Source organism: Dermochelys coriacea, chromosome 1 (genome assembly GCF_009764565.3).
Source record: "Dermochelys coriacea isolate rDerCor1 chromosome 1, rDerCor1.pri.v4, whole genome shotgun sequence".
In the NCBI taxonomy this organism is placed as follows: domain Eukaryota; kingdom Metazoa; phylum Chordata; order Testudines; family Dermochelyidae; genus Dermochelys; species Dermochelys coriacea.
The window spans coordinates 279,992,544-280,012,095 of record NC_050068.2 but is presented as its reverse complement, the minus strand read 5'-3'; the positions used below and the strand labels follow the sequence as shown (position 1 = coordinate 280,012,095).

Here is a 19,552-nt window from a genome sequence, read left to right as displayed (position 1 = left end):
GAAAGTGAATAAGAAAGTGTTTTTTACTCCTTCACATAACACAGGAACCAAGGGTCACCCAATGAAATTAATAGGTAGCAGTTTTAAAGCAAACAAAAGGATGTACTTTTTCACAATGCACAGTGAACTTGTGGAACTCCTTGCCAGGGGATGCTGTGGAAGGCCAAAACTATAACATGGTTCAAAAAAAGAACTAGATAATGTTACGAGAGAACTGGACTTGACACAACTGCAGCCATTTTATGTATTCAGCCACCATTAGTTGAAAATGAGAACACCAAATCATTAGAAATAATTTGGCCTTTGTCTAAGTAAAGTGGACAACTGGCGGCACAGCTGCAGCTTTGTACAGATTTATTAGAATAAATAATGAGTGTGGATAACTGATCTTAGAACTATGTGTCATACTCTTATGACTAGGAGTTGCTTTGCTGATAAGTAGCATTATAAGTTTTGTTGCTGTTTCTAGGGATTTGTTAGCCTATTAGAGGTTATTATAACTTACTGCACTCTGTTTTGAGTAACTTATAAAAGATTAGTTGAGAATGTGCAATTTGGAGCAGTTTGAAGAGGATTTCTAAGAGTTAGCAGATTGACGTCTTACTCCCCAGCAGCTGGAAAGACGGCTGATCACTGGAAACCTGCTGCTGAACACTCGACACCACCTCAGACTTTGGGTAACTAAATCTGGGATGCTTAGACTATTGCTATTTCACATGCGTGTGTGAATAAAGAAGGAGCTTTGAGTGAAAGCACTCTTTTTTGTACCAATCATTTATCAGATGATGTAGCTGTGTCTCCATTGATTTAATTCATGACACCGCCTGGAAGACAGAGATTAGTTACCAGAGTGTCGGGTTCAAATAACCCCAGGTAACAGATAAGATCATGGAAGATAGGTCCATCAATGGCTATTAGCCAAGATAGTCATGGATGCAACCCAATGCTCTGGGTGTCCCTAGCCTCTGATTGCCAGAAGCTGGGAGTGGACGATGAGATGGATCACTCAATGATTGCCTGTTCTGTCCATTCCCTCTGAAGCACCTGGTATTGGCCATTCGGAAGACAGGATACAGCATAGATGGACCAGTATGGCCATTCTTACACAATCCCTGAGCAGGTTAAAAATATGCTGCACTTGGAGGGAAGCCAGGGCTTGATAAACACTAATTGCAGATGAAGCCCAGCTGGGCTAGAAGTATAAAGCTAGGAAGTAAGAGCAGGAAAGGGCCTGTAGTCTTTCTCTAGAAGAAAGAGAGTTGGGTAGGGACAAGGAGGGGAAGAGAAAGCTCTGAGCCCTTATCCTGGATTAGCGGGTTTGATAAGAGACTGAAAAGCATGAAGTAGCCCACAAGAAGAAGAGGAAGCTCTGGGGCAAACCCAGAGGTAAGCAAGCAAATAAAAAGGTGGGGTAGGAAGAAGCCCAGGGAAACAGCAAGTAGGTTTGAGTGTGAGCAGACCGAGGTTGCTAATCACAGGGTGCCTCGGCTGAAAGCCAGAGTAGCAGGCAGGTGCCCAGGTTCCCTTACCAGCAAAGCGGCACAGGACCTGTATTTGGAGCACAAGACTGCCTAAGATAGCATATGGACAGTTTGTCCAGTCAGACTTGGTTACTCCGGAAGCGGGGGTGACCATATAGTGACCTGACCAGAGGGCTAAGTCACAAAGAGGAAACACGCTGAGACCTGGAGAGAGGGACCACTGTTCTTGCAACCGACAGAAAGCTTTTGCCATGTCTGGCACTCCCAACTTTCAGACTAGCCCACATTACCCAAATATTATTTTAACCAAGAATCCCAGCACCCTGGGAGCCTGTTTTTTGTTGATTCTTCAGTCAAACTGGACAGCTGACATCCTATGGTCAATGCAGTTTTTCTGAAATGTTTTCTATAAATGAGTTACAGGATCTCATCTCTTATACGCATGTAGCTGCCTGCTTGCCTTCTGTTTTCATTAGGACTTCTCAGGGTGTCTGGATTGGATCCTGGAAGTAGGTAAGAAGCTTTCTTAATTTCTTGCAGATTGATAGAGTTAAATTATAATCTCTTAATGATCCCAGAGGGTAGCACGCTTTATTGCATTTGTAGGTGGAGCTGTACACCTCATTGGGCCCCTTGATCACACTATGGCCGGGTCTCTAACTCCCCTCACCCCATATCCTGAGTGCCTATGGGTAGTCACTCAGGATACAGGGGTAGGGAGGCAAGAACCCAGTTGAAGTGGGGGGAGGGGTCCTGGCCGGAATGTGGGGTGAGGGTCCTGGCAGGAGGGAGAGCTGGCCAGAGTGGAGTCAAGGGGCTCACTGAAGTGTGGAGTCCAGGGTAAAGAGGGAGTAAGGGGCACAGCCAAAAGAGGGCATGGTAGGCTCTTGTCAACAACTCACATGGCTCTTAACTGCAGGCACTGTGTCATCAGAGGTAAGTCAACCAAACACCACTCTTCTTTACAGCAAATATAGACAACAATTCTATTGTTTGTAATGACTCAAGGAGACAAGATGCTTGTCAAGAGTTCTCATTTGTAGAGTATTTGATTAATTTTTTAGTGGAAATCAGGGCTTTTCCAGGCTTCTGATTTTTCACCAAAATCAATTGAGTTTTGCCAATTGATAACTAGAACAATACCTGAAATGTCTGATTGGGTTGGATGCATGTTTCAAAAGCTTTCATGTTACAGAGAAATGCCATTAAATTGAGTATAAGGCCTCACAAGTACAAATTGTAATAATTGACTCTTCAAGTGAGACAGGCTGCACTTGACACACTCCACGAAGGCAAAGGTGGCTTTCCAATTCCCCGTTCCTGATCCAAGATTGCTAGAATGCTGTGCTCTCTTGTCAGTCTTCTTCTGCCCCCAACATGCACTGTGTGGGCCGGGTCAGAGTGGCTTTGAGCTCTACCCCAGCAAACGTTTCCCCCACACCACTGGAATCCTCAGATGCTCATTGAGGATCACTTTAAATGTCTTTTGTGCCACTGGAGGGAACTTAGTGAGGGCCCTAAAACTCTAGGCCAGGAGTCTCAAACACGCAGCAGCGGTTCCCATTCCCGGCCAATGGGAGCTTTGGGGAGGTACCTGGAGGAGCGGCCAGGGCAACATACAGACCTCTGTGCCCCTCCCCTCCCCCAGGTCCTGGCCACTTCCCGGAGCGGCGCGGGGGCAGGGCGGGCAGGCAGGCAGGGAGCCTGCCCTGTCCCAGTGTGCATTGGGCCAGACCCACCCCCCAAACTCCCTCCTGCACCCCAACCCCTTGCCCTGAGCCCCCTCCTTCACCTTACACCCCTCCTGAACCCCAACCCCCTGCCCTGAGATGCCTGCCTCACCCTGACCCCCTGCACCTGACCGCCTGCTCTGAGCCCCCTGATGCACCATGAACCCCTCCTGCACCCCCTGGGGGCATGGAGGGGGCAGAGTTGGGGTGGGGATTTCAGGGAAGGGGTGGGAAGAGGCGGGGCAGGGGCAGGGCCTCACAGAAGGGGTGGAGTGGGGGTGGGTCCAGGGCAGTGGGGTGGGTGATCAGTGGTGCGGCCTTCGGGCCAATGTACTAGTCCTCATGTGGCCCTCGTGGTCATTTGAGTTTGAGACCCCTGCTCTAGGCTATTTACATTAGAAGCTTTAAAACTACAATTGTGTAAATATCCATAGTCTCACAATTTCCCATGTGTATGCTATGGGCAGCCATTTTACAGCATCTGTATTCTAGTATAGTTTGAAGGACATGTTTCTGAGATCCAAAGAGCTCTCAAGCAGCTGAGAACTTAAGACATGTGTAAAAGGGTATTGAGTGAAGTTGTGTGAAAGGGAGCAGAGAAATGAAGGCACCCCATCTTAAAGTAGCAGCTATAATTTTTGACAGGCTAATCTGGAGTAACTTCAGTTGCAGAGCTTTATATTCAGAGTAACATACAGCAGCATGGTGACTTGACAACTTCAAAACAGGTTCTCAGCTATGCAAGACATTCTGATAACATGGCATAATGTAGGTCAGGTTCGAGGTCACTATTGCTTCTTAATACAGAGCAAACTTCTTCCTAGGAACATCTTGTTCAAAGGTGTCCATTTTACTTGAGGAAGAGCTAGTTTCATTATGAAGTGCTTTTCAGAGTAAGATGTGTGGGAATCTCTCTTCAGGCACATTTGCACCACATCTGGTTATGTTACATAGGATAAAAAAAAGTTTGGAAGGGATATAAATCCTCATGCTTTGGGCATACACCAATTTAACTGAGGGAGCTCGGAGGAAACCTCAGCTACCCTATGGGAAACCTCTTCAGGTTTTCTTGTACCTTCTTCTGAAACATCTGCTACCCGTCACTCTCAGAGATGGAATAGTGCACTAGACAGACCAATGTTCTAACAATGTGTGGAAATTGCTTTGTACCAAATCTGTGAGGGTTTGGGGCTCTTTCTCAATATGGTTGGTAAGGAGATAAAAGGTTTTTTCCCATCTGGAAGGAAAACTGGGTTGCTTGTCACTAGGGTGGGGTTGGATCGCCAAACTTTTCTTTCAATCAGCCCAGCTCATGAAAGGTCAACATGTGCTGGAGGCTCTGGGTATGTGCTGGGTTGGGGGGATGCTGACAGAAAAAGATCCCCAACATCTCCACAACATTGCATTCATTCCATACGGAGGATAAAGCTGAGGAAAGTGAAAAAACCTTGGAAGAGATAATGAAAATGTTTGAGGGGGAAAAAATGTGACCAGGTCTGTGGAAGCTATGTTTTCTGGATAAAGACTCAGAAAGAAGGGGAAACAACCGAGGAGTTTGTCCAGAATTAACACTGAATTTTTTTTAATATTAAAAAAACTCCCTCATTAAAGATCATAGTTTTGGGGAGCAACATTCAAAAGCTTTGTCAAAAGCTACTCAAGGAAATGGATTTTACACTTGGAAAATCAATATTCATATGCCAAGCAGCACAACGCACATGATGCAAACACATTAGTTAAACAAGGAAGGAAATTATTAACAGAAATTTAAAAGGCAAAGGAAAGAAACATGCCAAAAAAAGGGGGTGATATCAGCAATGTCACAGCTGGCAAGAGGTTAGAAAATGTCCAGCTTTGGGGCAAAAATATAATAAATGTAATAGGCCTCTTGGGGAAATGTGCAGAGAAATCTGGAAAAACATGGGCGAAAGCTAAATTATAAGGATTTCGCAAATGAGGGGAAGAGCTCTTTTTAAGCACAGTGAAGAAACATATAAGCCGAGCTAATATAAGCATATGCATGAAAGGCCTACATGTGACTTATAGACTCATTATACATTACTAAATGCAAAACTCAAGAAAGGAGAAGGACCACTGAGGATACAGCAATTGCTTCTGTAAGTACAAAAGCAGGACAGTGCCTAGAAACTGCAACATGCTGTCAAGTTGGTATTCTATTCTTGGTGACACAACCAGATATTCTCTGGCAATCCAGATCAGTACATGTGAACATGACAAAAGCAGCATGGGCTAGACTAGCAGGATTATGGGACAAACTGGAAAGCAAAGGGCTAAGGATGATATGCTGCAAGCAAGAACACAAACTACAAGTCATAGATGGAAAAATCAACACTTCTCGAAAATCAAGAACTGGAGAAATTGTACTTTGTCCGCAGATGAACAATGGCATTAATGAAATTGAGTAAGTGTAGAGTTGCCCAAATTACAGAAATGGACAGCAGGCAGAACCTATGATGTCTCTTTAACAACCTGCAAGTCCATGGCACAAAGACAGAACTGATTTGTTTGTTCTGGAGAGACATGGCCATCTGATCATAATGGACAATCCTAGCAGCTTGCCAAAAGTAGTGACACATCTGGGTACCACAACTTCAGCTGTGTTCTAGCACTTTAAATCCAGGTTTGCACATCACAGAATTCTGAGGACAATTATAATGGGCAACAGGTTATAGCCCAAAAATAAGGAATTGCAGGACTATCTTAAAACTTATGAATTTCTTCTTAATCATCTAGATACACTCAAGCAACTGCATTCATTGAATGGAGGGTTCATATAATGAAGAGCTGCTGTTCAAAAAAGCAAAAGAAGATCTGTATTTAGCAATCACAACTAAGGAGGAATCCTATGATTTAGAAAATCACTAGCAGAGTTTATACAAAAGAAATGTGTAAATAACATGATTACCAGTCTGTCTTCCCTACCAGCAAACTCCTCAAGGGTCTCTCAGAGCCCAAACATTGCCTAGCAGGAACCAATCAATGAATTCCTGCCCTCGAGCTCCTCAGGTACAATACACAGCACTCAACACTGTGCATTCAAAGGAGATATTAACTTTGGTCCTCTGTTAAAGAGTCAGTACATCACAACTTATTAATTGAACTGGGGTAAATACACCTGTCACTTCAAACACAACACTGAATTGGTTTCTAGTGAAAGTAAAACAAGTTTATTAACAAAAAAGCATTGTTTAAGAGATACCAAATGAAAGAGATAAAGTTAGAGATGGTTACAAGCAAATAAAAGTGAAAACAAACACCAAAAAGTCTAAAACTTAATCTAGCCAGATACAGTCTTTATTCAAGATAGAGTGGTTGGTTTTGATTTTGTTGTGGTGGGGGGGGGAGGATGTTTTGTTTTTGTTTTACACTGTTTCCTTTCTAGCTTTTTACTGGCCAGGACCCATCACTGAAATCAAATTGCAAGGTTTCTTTATCTCCTCAGGAAGGATAAAGTTGGAGTCTTACTCTCTGTACCTTATATTCCTAAAAGGATTGATTTTTGTCAGGAAGGCCTCCTGGGGATTTGGCCTCCTGTCTGTTTCTGGAGTGCAAGAGACATACTAATTCTCTATATCAAGTTCAAGAGCAGGATAACCCTAGCTGATTTAGCTTGATAAATTTAGTTACTGATAATATGTAAATTGAGGTAAACCCTCATTCCTTTGTCTAGGACAGACCTGTTTATCATCTTTACCTAGACTAGGCTGTCTGGTCTGAGACATTTTCTAATAACATCATACAAAGGAAACTCATAACTTCACATGTAATGTTAACATGTGCATTTTATAATGATATTAATAACCAGAATGTTGTTAGCTTTCACAAGATACCTCACAAGGCATTTTTGTACAAATATTATCACAGTAGTGTGTAGGGTGTGAATACAGGGCACATAGCATCACAACCAAATATGAGACATGATCAAAGGATGACAATCTTTACAGGGCTGGAGGAAGACTATAAGAATGGCCATAGTGGGTTAGACCAATGTCCATCTAGCCCAGCATCCTGTCTTCTGACAGAGGCCAATGCCAGATGCTTCAGAGGGAATGAACAGAACAGGTAATCATCAGGTGCATCTGTCCATCTACCCATCCTACACTGCCTCTTCTTCCCTCCACAGATCTGCAGAGAGTCCTCCATGGAGCTGGGGGGTGGTTGTGGGGGACGGAATATAGTTATATAGGTGGCTGGTTTCCCCACCACCTTCTGTGCATTAAGGCCTCTCTCTGCACGTGGATCTCAGAGATATGACTGGGCCCAGTGTTAGACTGCAGGGGCGAGTTGAGGAGGGAGTCGTTTCTCTTTTACTCTCCTCTTTTGCCACCATTTGTGATATTGTGATCATATTTATAACACCCTGTATTCCCAGCAGAGGAATAGTGGGTGAGTAATAGGAGTGGAGAGAAAAAGTGTTTTTCTCTGTACATTTCAGATCAGTTTGTTAAATTAAAAATGAATATTCTTTTAATTAATGTGCGATAGCCGCTGTGGTTTCTCTTTTCCATAGGGTTTAGGTGTAATGCTCATTGTCTTTCTCAGTGTTCTGATACTATCTGAACTGAATGGCAATAGATGGATACCTGTCTATCGTGTAAAAATTAATGATTTGCGTAGATTTCTGAAAATGAGGGGCTTCGCAGGGAGGCACCCTTCTGCCCCAACGTCCCCCCCCCCCCCTTCAGCTATACATAGATTGCAGCTTTTGCAGGCTTCCTGTGTACCTGGAGACTTGTCAAATTCACCTTCCACTGTAGGCACCTGCTTCATGCCAACATGCTCTGAAAATCCCCCCAGCCAGGCACCCCCACTGACTAGGATGTTCATTCGCCTTTGCTAGCTCTAAATAGACTTTCCCTGTCCATTTGTCATCATCCAGTCTCATTTGTCTCATTTGTCTCCAGCTAAATATTTAGTCGCTATGAGTTGACAGCTACGCATTTAGATAGTGCTGCTGGAGGTGAAATATTTCATGATCAGACCATTTATGACTAAGTATTTCAGCACTTGTGAAATTGGTGACTAACCAGTCAGCTGAGAAGAAAATCTTTTAATATAATTTAAAATTCATTACCAGATTATTCTATTCTGTAGCTTTCCAATAGCACAATTCTCCCTCTACTTAAGGAGTGGGTAGAGACATTCTGAGAGATGTAGAGATCACTAACCATCAATGGCGGAGGTGGCTGGGGTGTTCCTGTCAACTGGATGATTTTTCTGCTGTAATGCCACTGACCCTTATATTCACTGCCAATCCACTGCAATGAAAAATCTTCCTGCGAAGAAACCCCTTCACATATAAATCTTTCTTTTCTGGCTCAACCTTTTGTGCCTAGGTATTGTAACACAATATGGTAAATAAAACATCACCCAGTGTGGGAACATAAGGAATGAGGCAAGGAGGAAATGGCAGCTTCAGTGAGATTTTGCTTTGACCAGTTTATTTCAGGCCATTGTTAGCTAGCAATCTGAAATTAATTTGTTTTACCACTATATGACCATATGGATGGACTTGCCTGTGATGTGAAATCCTACTGCACAAAGGCCACTGAAATGAGTTCATTAACTAACAGGATTTTATGCACAGAAGGTGAAATTCACACCAATACTGAGGGTCTCCAAAAAGCCCTCCCCACCGCATTTTCCCCCAGTGTACTTCTCTGGACAGAGCAGCTGCAAAGATGGGTTCTGAATAGGCTGACACAAAGAGTGTCATTGGGGTAAACTTGCTGAGAGAGGGTCCATAGAATACATGTGTATTTAGCTTTTGCCCCGGACTCTCACAAAGGCCAGGCCACTATTTCATCGAGTCACAGAAGGGCTGTCCTCCAGCCCTGTGGCCTACCAGTGACTGGGGAGAAAAAGTCCATTCCCTGTCCTGCTAGAGTTCCTTGTACAATGCTTGTTTAATTCTGCATGTATGAAATATTATTTTATTTACTTTTACTTTTGTGTGTGTGAAATTTTGTGCAGTTTCCTAAGTTCAACAACACCAAAAACATCAAAAATACCAAAAGATTCCAAACTCATTTCCTGTGCAAAAAAAAAAGATGGTTGAACACTGAGATTTTTACATTATTTGTAAAAAGAAAAGGAGTACTTGTGGCACCTTAATCTGGAAATCACAGTTGTGTAAACCGGGTCAAATCAATTTTTCTGCAGAGATAGGCTAAGAACCTGAATACTATGTTTTAGTCCATTGTGAACTGAAATCTATAAGTCCCACAAACCTCATGTTTATTAATGAAACAAATGGCAAATGCTAAACTATAACAGCTTTGCCCAGCAGTATACAAAGCATCACTCCTAGTCTATAGAAAAAATTTGTTCACAAATACTAAGGGGATGAAGGGCATATTTATTTGTACTCTGGTAGTGCTGAGAGAACACCCATCAAGGACCAGGACCTTGTGCTAGTAGTACTGCTCACACAAACAATGAAAATACAGTCCTTGCTCCAAAGAGGTTACCATCTAAGCTGAGAGATAAACATGTGATTTTAAGACTATAGTATGCAAAATGTCTGATATACATGCTACATTTTATATAAAGCCATGACCCCAATCTTGGATCACAAGGAGAAAAATTTCAGAGTAGCAGCCGTGTTAGTCTGTATTCGCAAAAAGAAAAGGAGTACTTGTGGCACCTTAGAGACTAACAAATTTATTAGAGCATAAGCTTTCGTGAGCTACAGCTCATCCGATGAAGTGAGCTGTAGCTCACGAAAGCTTATGCTCTAATAAATTTGTTAGTCTCTAAGGTGCCACAAGTACTCCTTTTCTTTTTAAGGAGAAAAATATCTTTAATTATCCTCTTGTCACTTACCACATACAATGTCATATGTGGATTGCACAGCTAATGGTGCCTGTTCCACTCAGTAACAGTGCAGTGAGCATTCTGTTTCTGATTGGGCAGTTTTCCCCCCAATAAAATGTCTTGTAGTAGAATAAATGTGTTTGTGCAGTGGTGGCTATTTGTTACTGTAAACCCTGACACAGGCATTAAAGCATCTGCCATTTAGAACTATGTGACATAACCATCCAACATGAGAGCTGTAATAAAATCCTCCCTTCCTATCCGGAACTAGAAATGTCTGTTTAGTTAGCAAGATTGCGCCTCTAGACAACTATCAGACATGTAACTGATCTGAGCACCAAACTCCATATCAAACCAAAGGAAAACAACAATAATTAGAAACAGCCATTCAGCAAAGGCCTCAATTAAGATAATTTTTTAAATTTCCCAAAAATAATTCAAAAGACTAGGTTAACTTTTCAGACTGCTGCTATTTGAATGTGCATTTTCCACTCCCATTCCTAGACTATCATTGAAATTGTCCCAAAGCATATGAACATTTGCCATGCTGAGTTAGAGGGATTATTGCTTCTACCTAAATTTCAGTTCTCTAAAACAATAACGATACTTGTGCTGTCACTTGGCTGTTGACATATTTATTCACAAACACATACATGCAGGCTACACACACCTTCACCTAATTATTGTGTAAGGTCCAACTCCTGCATTGCCTTCTGTATGGGCAGACCTCTGTGTTTGAATTGAGCTGATTGATTTCAGCGGGGCTCCATCCAGGTGCAGGGTTAAGTTGCAGAATCAGAGCTTGTATGTGCTGCTCAAACATGTAGTTTTGCATACATGACAATTTGCATGTACAAATAATGTAATCTATGCACACAAGCAGGATTTGCCTGCCCAAAGAAAGTAGTTATGTACGTGTAAATAATAATATTTGTGCCTGTAAGCAAGCTTTGTGTAAGCAAAATCAGTTGGACATCTAACTACAGAATTTGCAGTGTAAATCATGCACCAATTAGGGTGACCAGAAGTCCCGATTTTATAGGGACAGTCCCAATTTTGGGGTCTTTTTCTTATATAGATTCCTATTACCCCCTACCCCTGTCCCAATTTTTCACACTTGCTGTCTGGTCACCCTAGCACCAATTCTGGGCTAAGTCGCCCCCCTACAGATTGTTGGGGGAATTCATAGATTTTAAGGCCAGAAGGGACTACTAAAATTATCTAGTCTGACTTCCTGCATAATACAGGCCATAGATTTCATCCAGGCAGTCCTGCAGTTAGGGGAATTATTCTACCCTGTATTTAAGTGAAGTTCTCCTTGTGCATTTTTCCCATGGTCGTTCCATGGCATAGACAGAGTTTGTCCCCTAACAGAGCAAACAGGGAGTTTAGCCTCCAATACCAACAGACCTCAGGAAACTTGTGGAGGCTAGGCCCCTCCATACAGCGACAGAGACATCAGGGATCTGATCTTTACTCAGGGTCCCCTTGGTGTCTGTCTGTCTGTCTGCTGGCCTATCTAGTCTGTTTATCTAATCTATCTGTATACACCTTATGTGTGCCGGAGATAAATTGTAAATCCGGGTGGGGTTCAGGAAAGATTTCTTTCAGGATAAGGTTCCCACTGAGTAGGAGTTATAGTTGGTTGATGATATCCCATATGGGTACCATTGTGGGGTGGTAGGTGACAACTAGGGATGTGCAGTCGGACGGGGTTTTATTTCTGTATTGAAGCAGCTTGTCTCGGGATATTTGGATGGCCCATTTCATGATGCTATCTACTTCTCTAGTCAAGTGTCCTTGTTTAGTGAAAGTGTGTTAAGGTGTATATCCGGGACTTTCTCCTCAGAGCATATTCTGTGGTATCTGAGCACCTGGCTGCAGATCATAGATTTCTTTGTGCAGTTGGGATGGTTACTGGCTCTATGAAGGTGACTGTGGTGATCCAGAGGTTTCTTGTATATGGGTGTCTGTAGGGTTCCATAGCAGAAGCTGATTGTGGTGTCCAGGAAGTTGATGCTGGTGTGAGAGTGTTCTAGAGAGAGTTTAGTGGATGGGTGGTGGTTGTTGAAGTTGCAGTGGAAATCTATGAGGGAGTTTAAGCCTTGGTCCCCTCTGTTCCAGCACCCCTTTAGAGAGATCAAGGCACAAATTTTTAAAGGTTTTAGGTGCCAAACTGCCACTGATTTCAATGTGAGTTAGATGCCTAACTACCTTTGAGGATCTGGACCTCAGTGACTTACCCAAGGTCAGGAAGTGTGTGGCAGAGCAGAGAATTGGCTCCAGAGCTCCTGAGTTCCAATTCATGCCTGAACTGCAAGGTCATCCCTCTTTTTACCTTAAAAAAAAAAAGACAAAAATCACTTGCTAGTCAGCAGCCACATCATAAACATACAATAAGCCACTAATGTACTTACTCTGTGGAAGATTGCCATAGTAGTCTGGGTACTGTCTCAGCAGCTTTCCACCTCTCTGAGATCTGAAAAAAACATAAGAACATATGAATGGTCCCTCTAGCCCCGTATCCTGTCTTCCGACAGTGGCCAGATGTTTCAGAGGGAGTGAACTGAACAGGGCACTTTACTGAGTGATCCATCCCTGTCATCCAGTCCCAACTTCTGTCAGTCAGAGGTTTAGAGACACCCAGAGCATGGGTTTGTGTCCATGACTGTCTTGTCTAATAGTCATTAATGGACCTATCTTCCATGAACCTGTCTAATTAATTTTTAACAGTTCTATTTTGGGGCTTCACAACCTCCTCTGGCAATTAGTTCCACAGGTTGACTCTGTGTGTGTGAAGAGGTACTTCCTCATGTTTATTTAAACCTGCTGCCTATTAATTTCATCTGGTGACCCCTAGCTCTTGTGTTATGTGAAGGGGTAAATAAGACATCCCTATTCACTTTCTCCACACCATTCATAATTTTATAGACCTCTATCATATCCCCTCTTAGTTATTTCTTTTCTAAGCTGAACAATCTGTCTTTTGAATTTCTCCTCATATGAAAGCAGTTCCATACTCCTACTCATTTTGTTGCTCTTCTCTGTACCTTTACTATTCTAATATATCTTTTTTTGAGATAGGGCGACCACAACTGCACTCAGCATTCAAGATGTGGATGTAGCATGGATTTATGTAGTGGCATTATGATATTTACTGTCTTACTATCTATCCCTTTCCTAATGGTTCCTAACATTCTTTTAGCTTTTTTGACTGCCACTGCACATTGGGCAGATGTTTTCAGAGAGCTATCCATGATGATTCCAAGATCTTTCTTGAATGGTAACTTTATTTGGTATGTATAGTTGGGATTATGTTTTCCATGGCAATTACTTTGCACTTATCAACATTAAATTTCTGTTTCTCAAATCACCCAACTTAGTGAGATCCCTTAGTAACTCTTGGCAGCTTTGGACTTTGGACTTAACTATGTTGAGTAATTTTGTATTGTCTGCAAATTTTGCCATCTCACTGTTCATCCCCTTTTCCATATCATTTATGAATATATTGAACAGCAAAGACCCTAGTACAGATCCTTGGCAGACCCTGCTTTTTCCTCTCTCCATTGTGAAAACTAACCATTTTCTCCTACCTTTTGTTTCTTATCTTTTTAACCATGAGTGGACCTTCCCTCTTATCCCATGACTGTTTACATTGCTTAAGACCCTCTGCTGTGGGACTTTTGTCAAATGCTTTCTGAAAGTCCAAGTACACTATATCCACTGGATCATCCTTGTCCACATGCTTGTTGACACCCTCAAATAATTCTAAAAATTGGTGAGGCATGATTTCCTTTTACAATAGCTGTATTGAGTCTTCCCCAAAGTATCATGTTTGTCTATGTGTCTGATAATTCTGTTCTGTATTATAGTTTCAACCAATTTGCCTGGTACTGAAATTAGGCTTACTGGCCTGTAATTGCCAGGATCATCAGGGAATCTTTTTTAAAAATTGGTGTTACTTTAGCTACCCTTCAGTCGTCTGGTACAGAGGCTGATTTAAGCAATAAGTTACATACCACAATTAGGAGTTCTGCAATTTCATATTTGAGTTCCTTCAGAACTCTTGAATGAATACCATCTGGTCCTGGTGACTTATTAGAGATGAGACAGATCAAGAGCTATTAGCTAAAAGTAACACAGTAATGATATATTCAACCCCCAATAGCTCAAGAAAATTTATTCACCTCCACATGATGCTCAGCCAAACCAAACACTTCAAGGGTACCAATAGATGTTATTTACTTGTTCCAAAGAATTTTGCCATGGATGTTGAGACAGGTGCAACAGTCCACAGGACCTACAACTTAAAAAGGGATGGCTGTGTGTGGACCTGAAATAGGATGCCTAGTGTAGCTGCAATGCACCATTACAACTTGAGCTGGTGCAATCATGTTGGTGTTGATTGTAATAATGTAAGTAGATGCAGCTAGTGAGTTCAGGGCCATCAGAACATAGCAGTAGGTATAAAAGAGAGACAGTTGTTCTGGAGCAAAAGAAATCACAAAAATATGAGTTTCTAGTACATATTGGAGAGGCCATTTGAAGTGCACAACTTTATTGACCCTCCTAACTTGTAGACAATGTTACCTATTGGCAATCTTTCTAACTTTGTCAACGTATATACAGGTATATCTGTTTTGTAGAGAACTCTTGTATCATTTCTCATATATAGATGTTTGATCTGGAGAGAGAGAGAGAGAGTTGGGACAACAAATTTCAAGCTATTAAGGTGATATTCACTAGTTTGCTGTCAGTTGAATGAAATATTGTTGGTCACATTAACATGTTCAACGCAACTGAAATCCAACTTCCCACCTCAGTGCTCTATTTAATATCAATTACTTTCCATTTCATTTATTTCTATGTTTCCTTTTGTATCATAGTTTGTTTGGATTTTTTTCCAGGACGTTTTAGTTTGGGAAACGTCTATTTTTTTCTTCTGCAGTGCCAACCCCCAGCATTCCCTCTGATGAAGGAAGGAAGAAAATAAGAAAAATGGGGGAAACCCACATATTTACAACAGATTTAACCTATGTACTATTTATTAAATATAGCCTTCGATAGCTAAACACAATCAGACTTAGAGTTGGTTCCATTGGTCAGGAATCAAAATGTAATTACATTTTTTGAAGCATCCTTTGAAACCATATGAACATAAGAACATAACAATGACAACTACTGGGTCAGACCAAGGGTCCATCTAGCCCAGTATCCTGTCTTCCAACAGTGGCCAATGCCAGGTGCCCCACAGGGAATGAACCTAACAGGTAATCATCCTTTGTCACTCATTCCCAGCTTCTGTATCTATGGTATAGAGGCTGTATCTATCTGTATCTATCTCTATAGAGCATGTTATGATTTATTATGTATATTACAGTAGCAGCTAGCAAACATAATAGAGATTGGGGCCCCTTTGTGTGAAGCACTGTACAGCACATGGGAGAGAGTCCTTGGCCCAAAGAGCTTACATTCTAAATACTGTACTTTTTTTTTGTATTGAAACTAGTAGTTTAACTGAGTATGTTGAACTTTTGTGGATCCATTTAAAATCAGACATTGCCATGATTTATGAAGAGGGATTTGGGGCCGGATCCTGCAGTATTTATTCAGTCAGAACCAAAATCCCATTGATTCATGAGTCCCTAATGTCAATGGAAGTATCAGTTCACAATCCGTTTCTGAGGATGAATCGATCCAATGATCAATTCCATTATAATTCAGGGAACTTAGCGGCAGGATAATGGATCCCTTCCCAAAGGATTGAATTTGAAGGACAGGTGGATAGAGTCGGTGATATTTCATGGGCTTAGTTCTTTATTTTTACATTTGTTGTTGTTAATATCTGCAAACTGTAATCAAACAAGGAAAGAAAATACACATGATTTTGCATCTGGTGGGCTGAGACTCAGGGGGATGAGTGGCAGATACAGGATAAGATTGTGCTTTGCTCCTGCTGTATCCCTTCTCCAGGACAGCTAGGTGTATCACTTTTTAGGATATAGAGTGCCCCAGTTTGCCCTACGATCGATAACTGTGATCACCAGACACTGAAACTTACAATGGGTGTAAGTACAATGCTTAGCTTAATAACGGTGCCAATAACATATAATGATCCGTGGAAGAGAGGTTGCCTGGTGGTCCAAGCTGAGCTATGCCTTGACAGCCTTCCTGCAAGTGTACGTTGCAGAAGAGTGCGTACCACTTATAACCTTGGGCTGGCACTACTGGTTTGGGTCACAGGAATGGCATGTTTCGAAGAGGGGGGAAAATAGCATGGACTCTTCTGAAAATATTAACCCGTCTATTTGGAGAGTAACCGTTGCCTTTGAAACCTCGCTCTATATACCTATATTTAGCACGAGAGGAGGGAAGGAGAAGAGGTTTCCGTTTTAAGCTCCGCTGTTTGCTCTAAAATGCCGCCCCCTCCCCATCTGAACAGGGCAGATTCGCACAGAGAGGGGTGGCCGCTGCCCTTTGGAATTATTCCCCCAAATCCACCTTTGCTTTTCCACTTCATCCCGCGTTCAGGAGCTGGTTTGCGATTTTTATTCCCCCTCCCTCCCCCCCCACCCCCCCCCAACAGGAGATGTTCCCCAGGCGGAGCCCAGGAGACTGGTTGGAATCAGATTTGGAGGATGATGCACCGCGACAGCTAAAAGTTGGATAGAGTTTCAGCAGCTACTATATATAAAGCAGGGGGACTTATGTCACTGCACTAATTAAATTCCATCTGGGTGGCTCCTCTGGGTTTTTTTGAGCCTATCACCCAACTCCAGCAGGCAGAGAGGCCAAGGGGAGAGCATGATGATGGACCTTTTTGAAACTAGCTCCTATTTCTTCTACTTGGACGGAGAAAATGGAGCTCTACAGCAGCTGGAGATGGCAGAGGGGTCCCCTCTGTACCCAGGCAGCGATGGCACTTTGTCCCCCTGTCAGGACCAAATGCCCCCAGAGGCTGGGAGTGACAGCAGTGGAGAGGAGCATGTGCTGGCACCCCCGGGCCTACAACCCCCTCATTGCCCCGGCCAGTGTTTGATCTGGGCTTGTAAGACCTGCAAGAGGAAATCGGCCCCCACCGACAGGAGGAAAGCAGCCACCCTGAGGGAGAGGAGGCGGCTGAAGAAGATCAATGAAGCCTTCGAGGCTCTGAAAAGGAGGACTGTGGCAAACCCCAACCAGCGGCTGCCCAAGGTGGAGATCCTCAGGAGTGCCATCAGCTACATAGAGAAGCTGCAGGATCTCCTGCACAGGCTGGATCAGCAGGAGAAAATGCAGGAGATTGGGGGAGACCCTTTTAGCTTCAGCCCCAAGCAGGGAAATGTAAGCACAGCGCTTGTACTCAGTCCCCTCCTGCCCCCTGAAAGTCAGCTGCGAAACCGCCTTCCGCTTTTTTTTCTCCCCCTCTTCCCCTTCCTTACTGTAGTCTGTCAATCCACAGCGCCGGGCAAGCTAACGAGTATTTAGCAGACTTCGCGAGGGAAGTGTAAGTCGTCGCTGAGAAGTCCTGCAGGCACCCAGGCTGCCCCGAGAGCAACGATCCTCTTTGCTAATACGTGTTCTCTCTCTCTCTCTCTCTCTTTCTCTTTCTCTTTCTCTTTCTTTCCTCTGCGCTCTGCATGTTTACCTCAGATCCCAAGTTCAGATTTCCTGAGCACCTGCAGCTCCGACTGGCAAAATGTTTCTGATCATTCCAGAGTGCTAGCAATCAACGCCAAAGAAGGTAAACTTCAGGATTCTCTTTACTTGTGCACAATGTCTTTATCCGTGTGTGTGTGTGTGTGTGTGTGTGTGTGAGAGAGAGAGAGAGAGAGAGAAAGAAATGGATCTATTCCTTTAGTGGAAAAAAAATCTTACTGACAGTGCTAAGAAAAATGAACACTGTTACTGTATGGCACGCTGCTATATAGATATTGTAATTTTGCTCACAGGTGTTGTTTCCTTTTCCTAATATGTGAATATCGATCCTTGTTAGATCTTCTCTTTCTTAGGGCTATGTTCCTTTCTGTCATTTCCTGCTGTCTATCGATTCTTGTTTAACAAAACTAAACCAAACACTCTATCTTTTATTATTTATTTATGTATTTATTATCATTATTTATTTATTAACTAGGAGCCTCCATCGTTGAATCTTCAGCTTCTAGCAGCCTTCGTTGTCTTTCTTCGATAGTGGACAGTATTTCTTCAGAAGATCCCAAACTTCCCAGCGTGGAAGAAGTGGTAGAGAAGTAGATCTGCATTTGGCCTGGTAGTATTTTGAACTCAGATAACAAGGAATTCACCCCAGACCCTATAAATGAAATAATGAATTAATTTAACATTTTAGCAATCCCAGACAGGGGCCTTGTTAAAGGCACTGGTAGGCAGATAAAATTGAATCTTCTTAAAAAGAAATGTTCCTCAAATAATTGTACTCTTTCTTTCTTTCTTTCTTTCTTTCTTTCTTTCTTTCTTTCTTTCTTTCTTTCTTTCTTTCTTTCTTTTGTTTATAGACCACTCCTTTTTTATTTAATATATTTACTTGTTTTCTGGTGATCCACTTTGTATAATACTCAACAAAAAGTTCATTCCTGTCTGAGTGAAGCTGTTGTTTGGATTTCCTGTTAGTATTATTTAAAGAGTTCTTAGGTTGTGTTTTTGTACATAATTTTAGTACTTTTTTATGTAAACCGGATCCATAGATATATATTTAAATTGTGGAATGTGATATTGTATATAAGAACGACCAGATTTCATGGGTATGTAAAATAAAGTTCTTTGTGTTACAAAGTTCCCAGCCCCGCGACCCATTGTTACTTTAAATTGTGGGCCCGATCCTGCTCCCAGTAGAATGACATTTTGCCATTGACTTCAGCGAGATCAGGACCCAGTTCGGGCAATCCAAGTAAAAAGTGTTTAAATTAAGAGGTTGCAAGTATTTCCATCCAGGGCAGCGTCTCTTTAGCTGTCTAAACAGTTTCTCGTCTACTCCGAACCGCACAGAATGCCTTAATGCAGTTCCTCTTATTTTGCATTAGCAGCCTTCCCCAGCTGACATTTGTGGCTGCTGCTGGGTGTAGGATTGTAGGCGGCCTGCCTTCACCCAGGCCAGTGCCTCCCTTCGGTCTCCCTCGGTGGAAAACGCAGTGGATCTACAGTCGTTTCATTACATCGCTCGGGAAAGCGCTTCCACTCGGCTCCTGACTTACTCGGGGCTATATTTACCCCGCATGTTTGACCTGCTGAGCTGCACATGCTTGGAGGAGCTGGAAGGGGGAAGCCTGTTATACCCAGCGATGTCTGGGAGAGGGTCACTCAGACTCCCGGGTTTAATTGGCCAGCTCCCTATGTCTCCTGAATTCTTCTCTGAATCTCTTTTTGGAGCTGGAGGACTTGCACCCAACCCCTGTTTGCAGCAGGATTTATGGGCCTGGCTGGTTTCCTAATGGACAGCAAAGGGCTGTGACAGGAGCCAGCTCCCGTGGGGTCTAGGAGGCAGAGACTTCTTTCGAAGAAAGGTGACTC

The 19,552-nt window shown here is 42.7% G+C and overlaps 1 protein-coding gene and 1 long non-coding RNA gene across 3 annotated transcripts; both read left to right on the top strand.

The window, feature by feature from the left end:
• Positions 1-1,236: 1,236 nt before the first annotated feature.
• LOC122455905 lies at positions 1,237-15,081 on the top strand. Of its 2 annotated transcripts, none has more exons than XR_006274415.1 (4): positions 1,237-1,386; positions 1,958-1,994; positions 14,724-14,780; positions 14,997-15,081. It is a non-coding gene; the product is annotated as an uncharacterized LOC122455905 (long non-coding RNA). The 2 variants fall into 2 exon arrangements; XR_006274414.1 differs by having other exon boundaries at positions 1,930-1,994.
• Positions 15,082-16,852: 1,771 nt separating this feature from the next.
• MYF6 (myogenic factor 6) lies at positions 16,853-19,084 on the top strand. The gene is made up of 3 exons (XM_038375177.2): positions 16,853-17,371; positions 17,681-17,771; positions 18,162-19,084. Exons 1-3 carry the CDS (start codon positions 16,853-16,855, stop codon positions 18,278-18,280), a joined length of 729 nt encoding a protein of 242 aa, XP_038231105.1. The 3' UTR covers positions 18,281-19,084.
• Positions 19,085-19,552: the final 468 nt, after the last annotated feature.

Bases quoted from the DNA above. Each gene is read 5' to 3' on its own strand.
- MYF6 (XM_038375177.2), top strand. From the start codon at position 16,853: ATGATGATGGACCTTTTTGAAACTAGCTCCTATTTCTTCTACTTGGAC. The intron at 17,372-17,680 runs GTAAGCACAGCG...TGTTTACCTCAG, and splicing joins TCAGCCCCAAGCAGGGAAAT to ATCCCAAGTTCAGATTTCCT. The intron at 17,772-18,161 runs GTAAACTTCAGG...TTTATTAACTAG, and splicing joins AGCAATCAACGCCAAAGAAG to GAGCCTCCATCGTTGAATCT.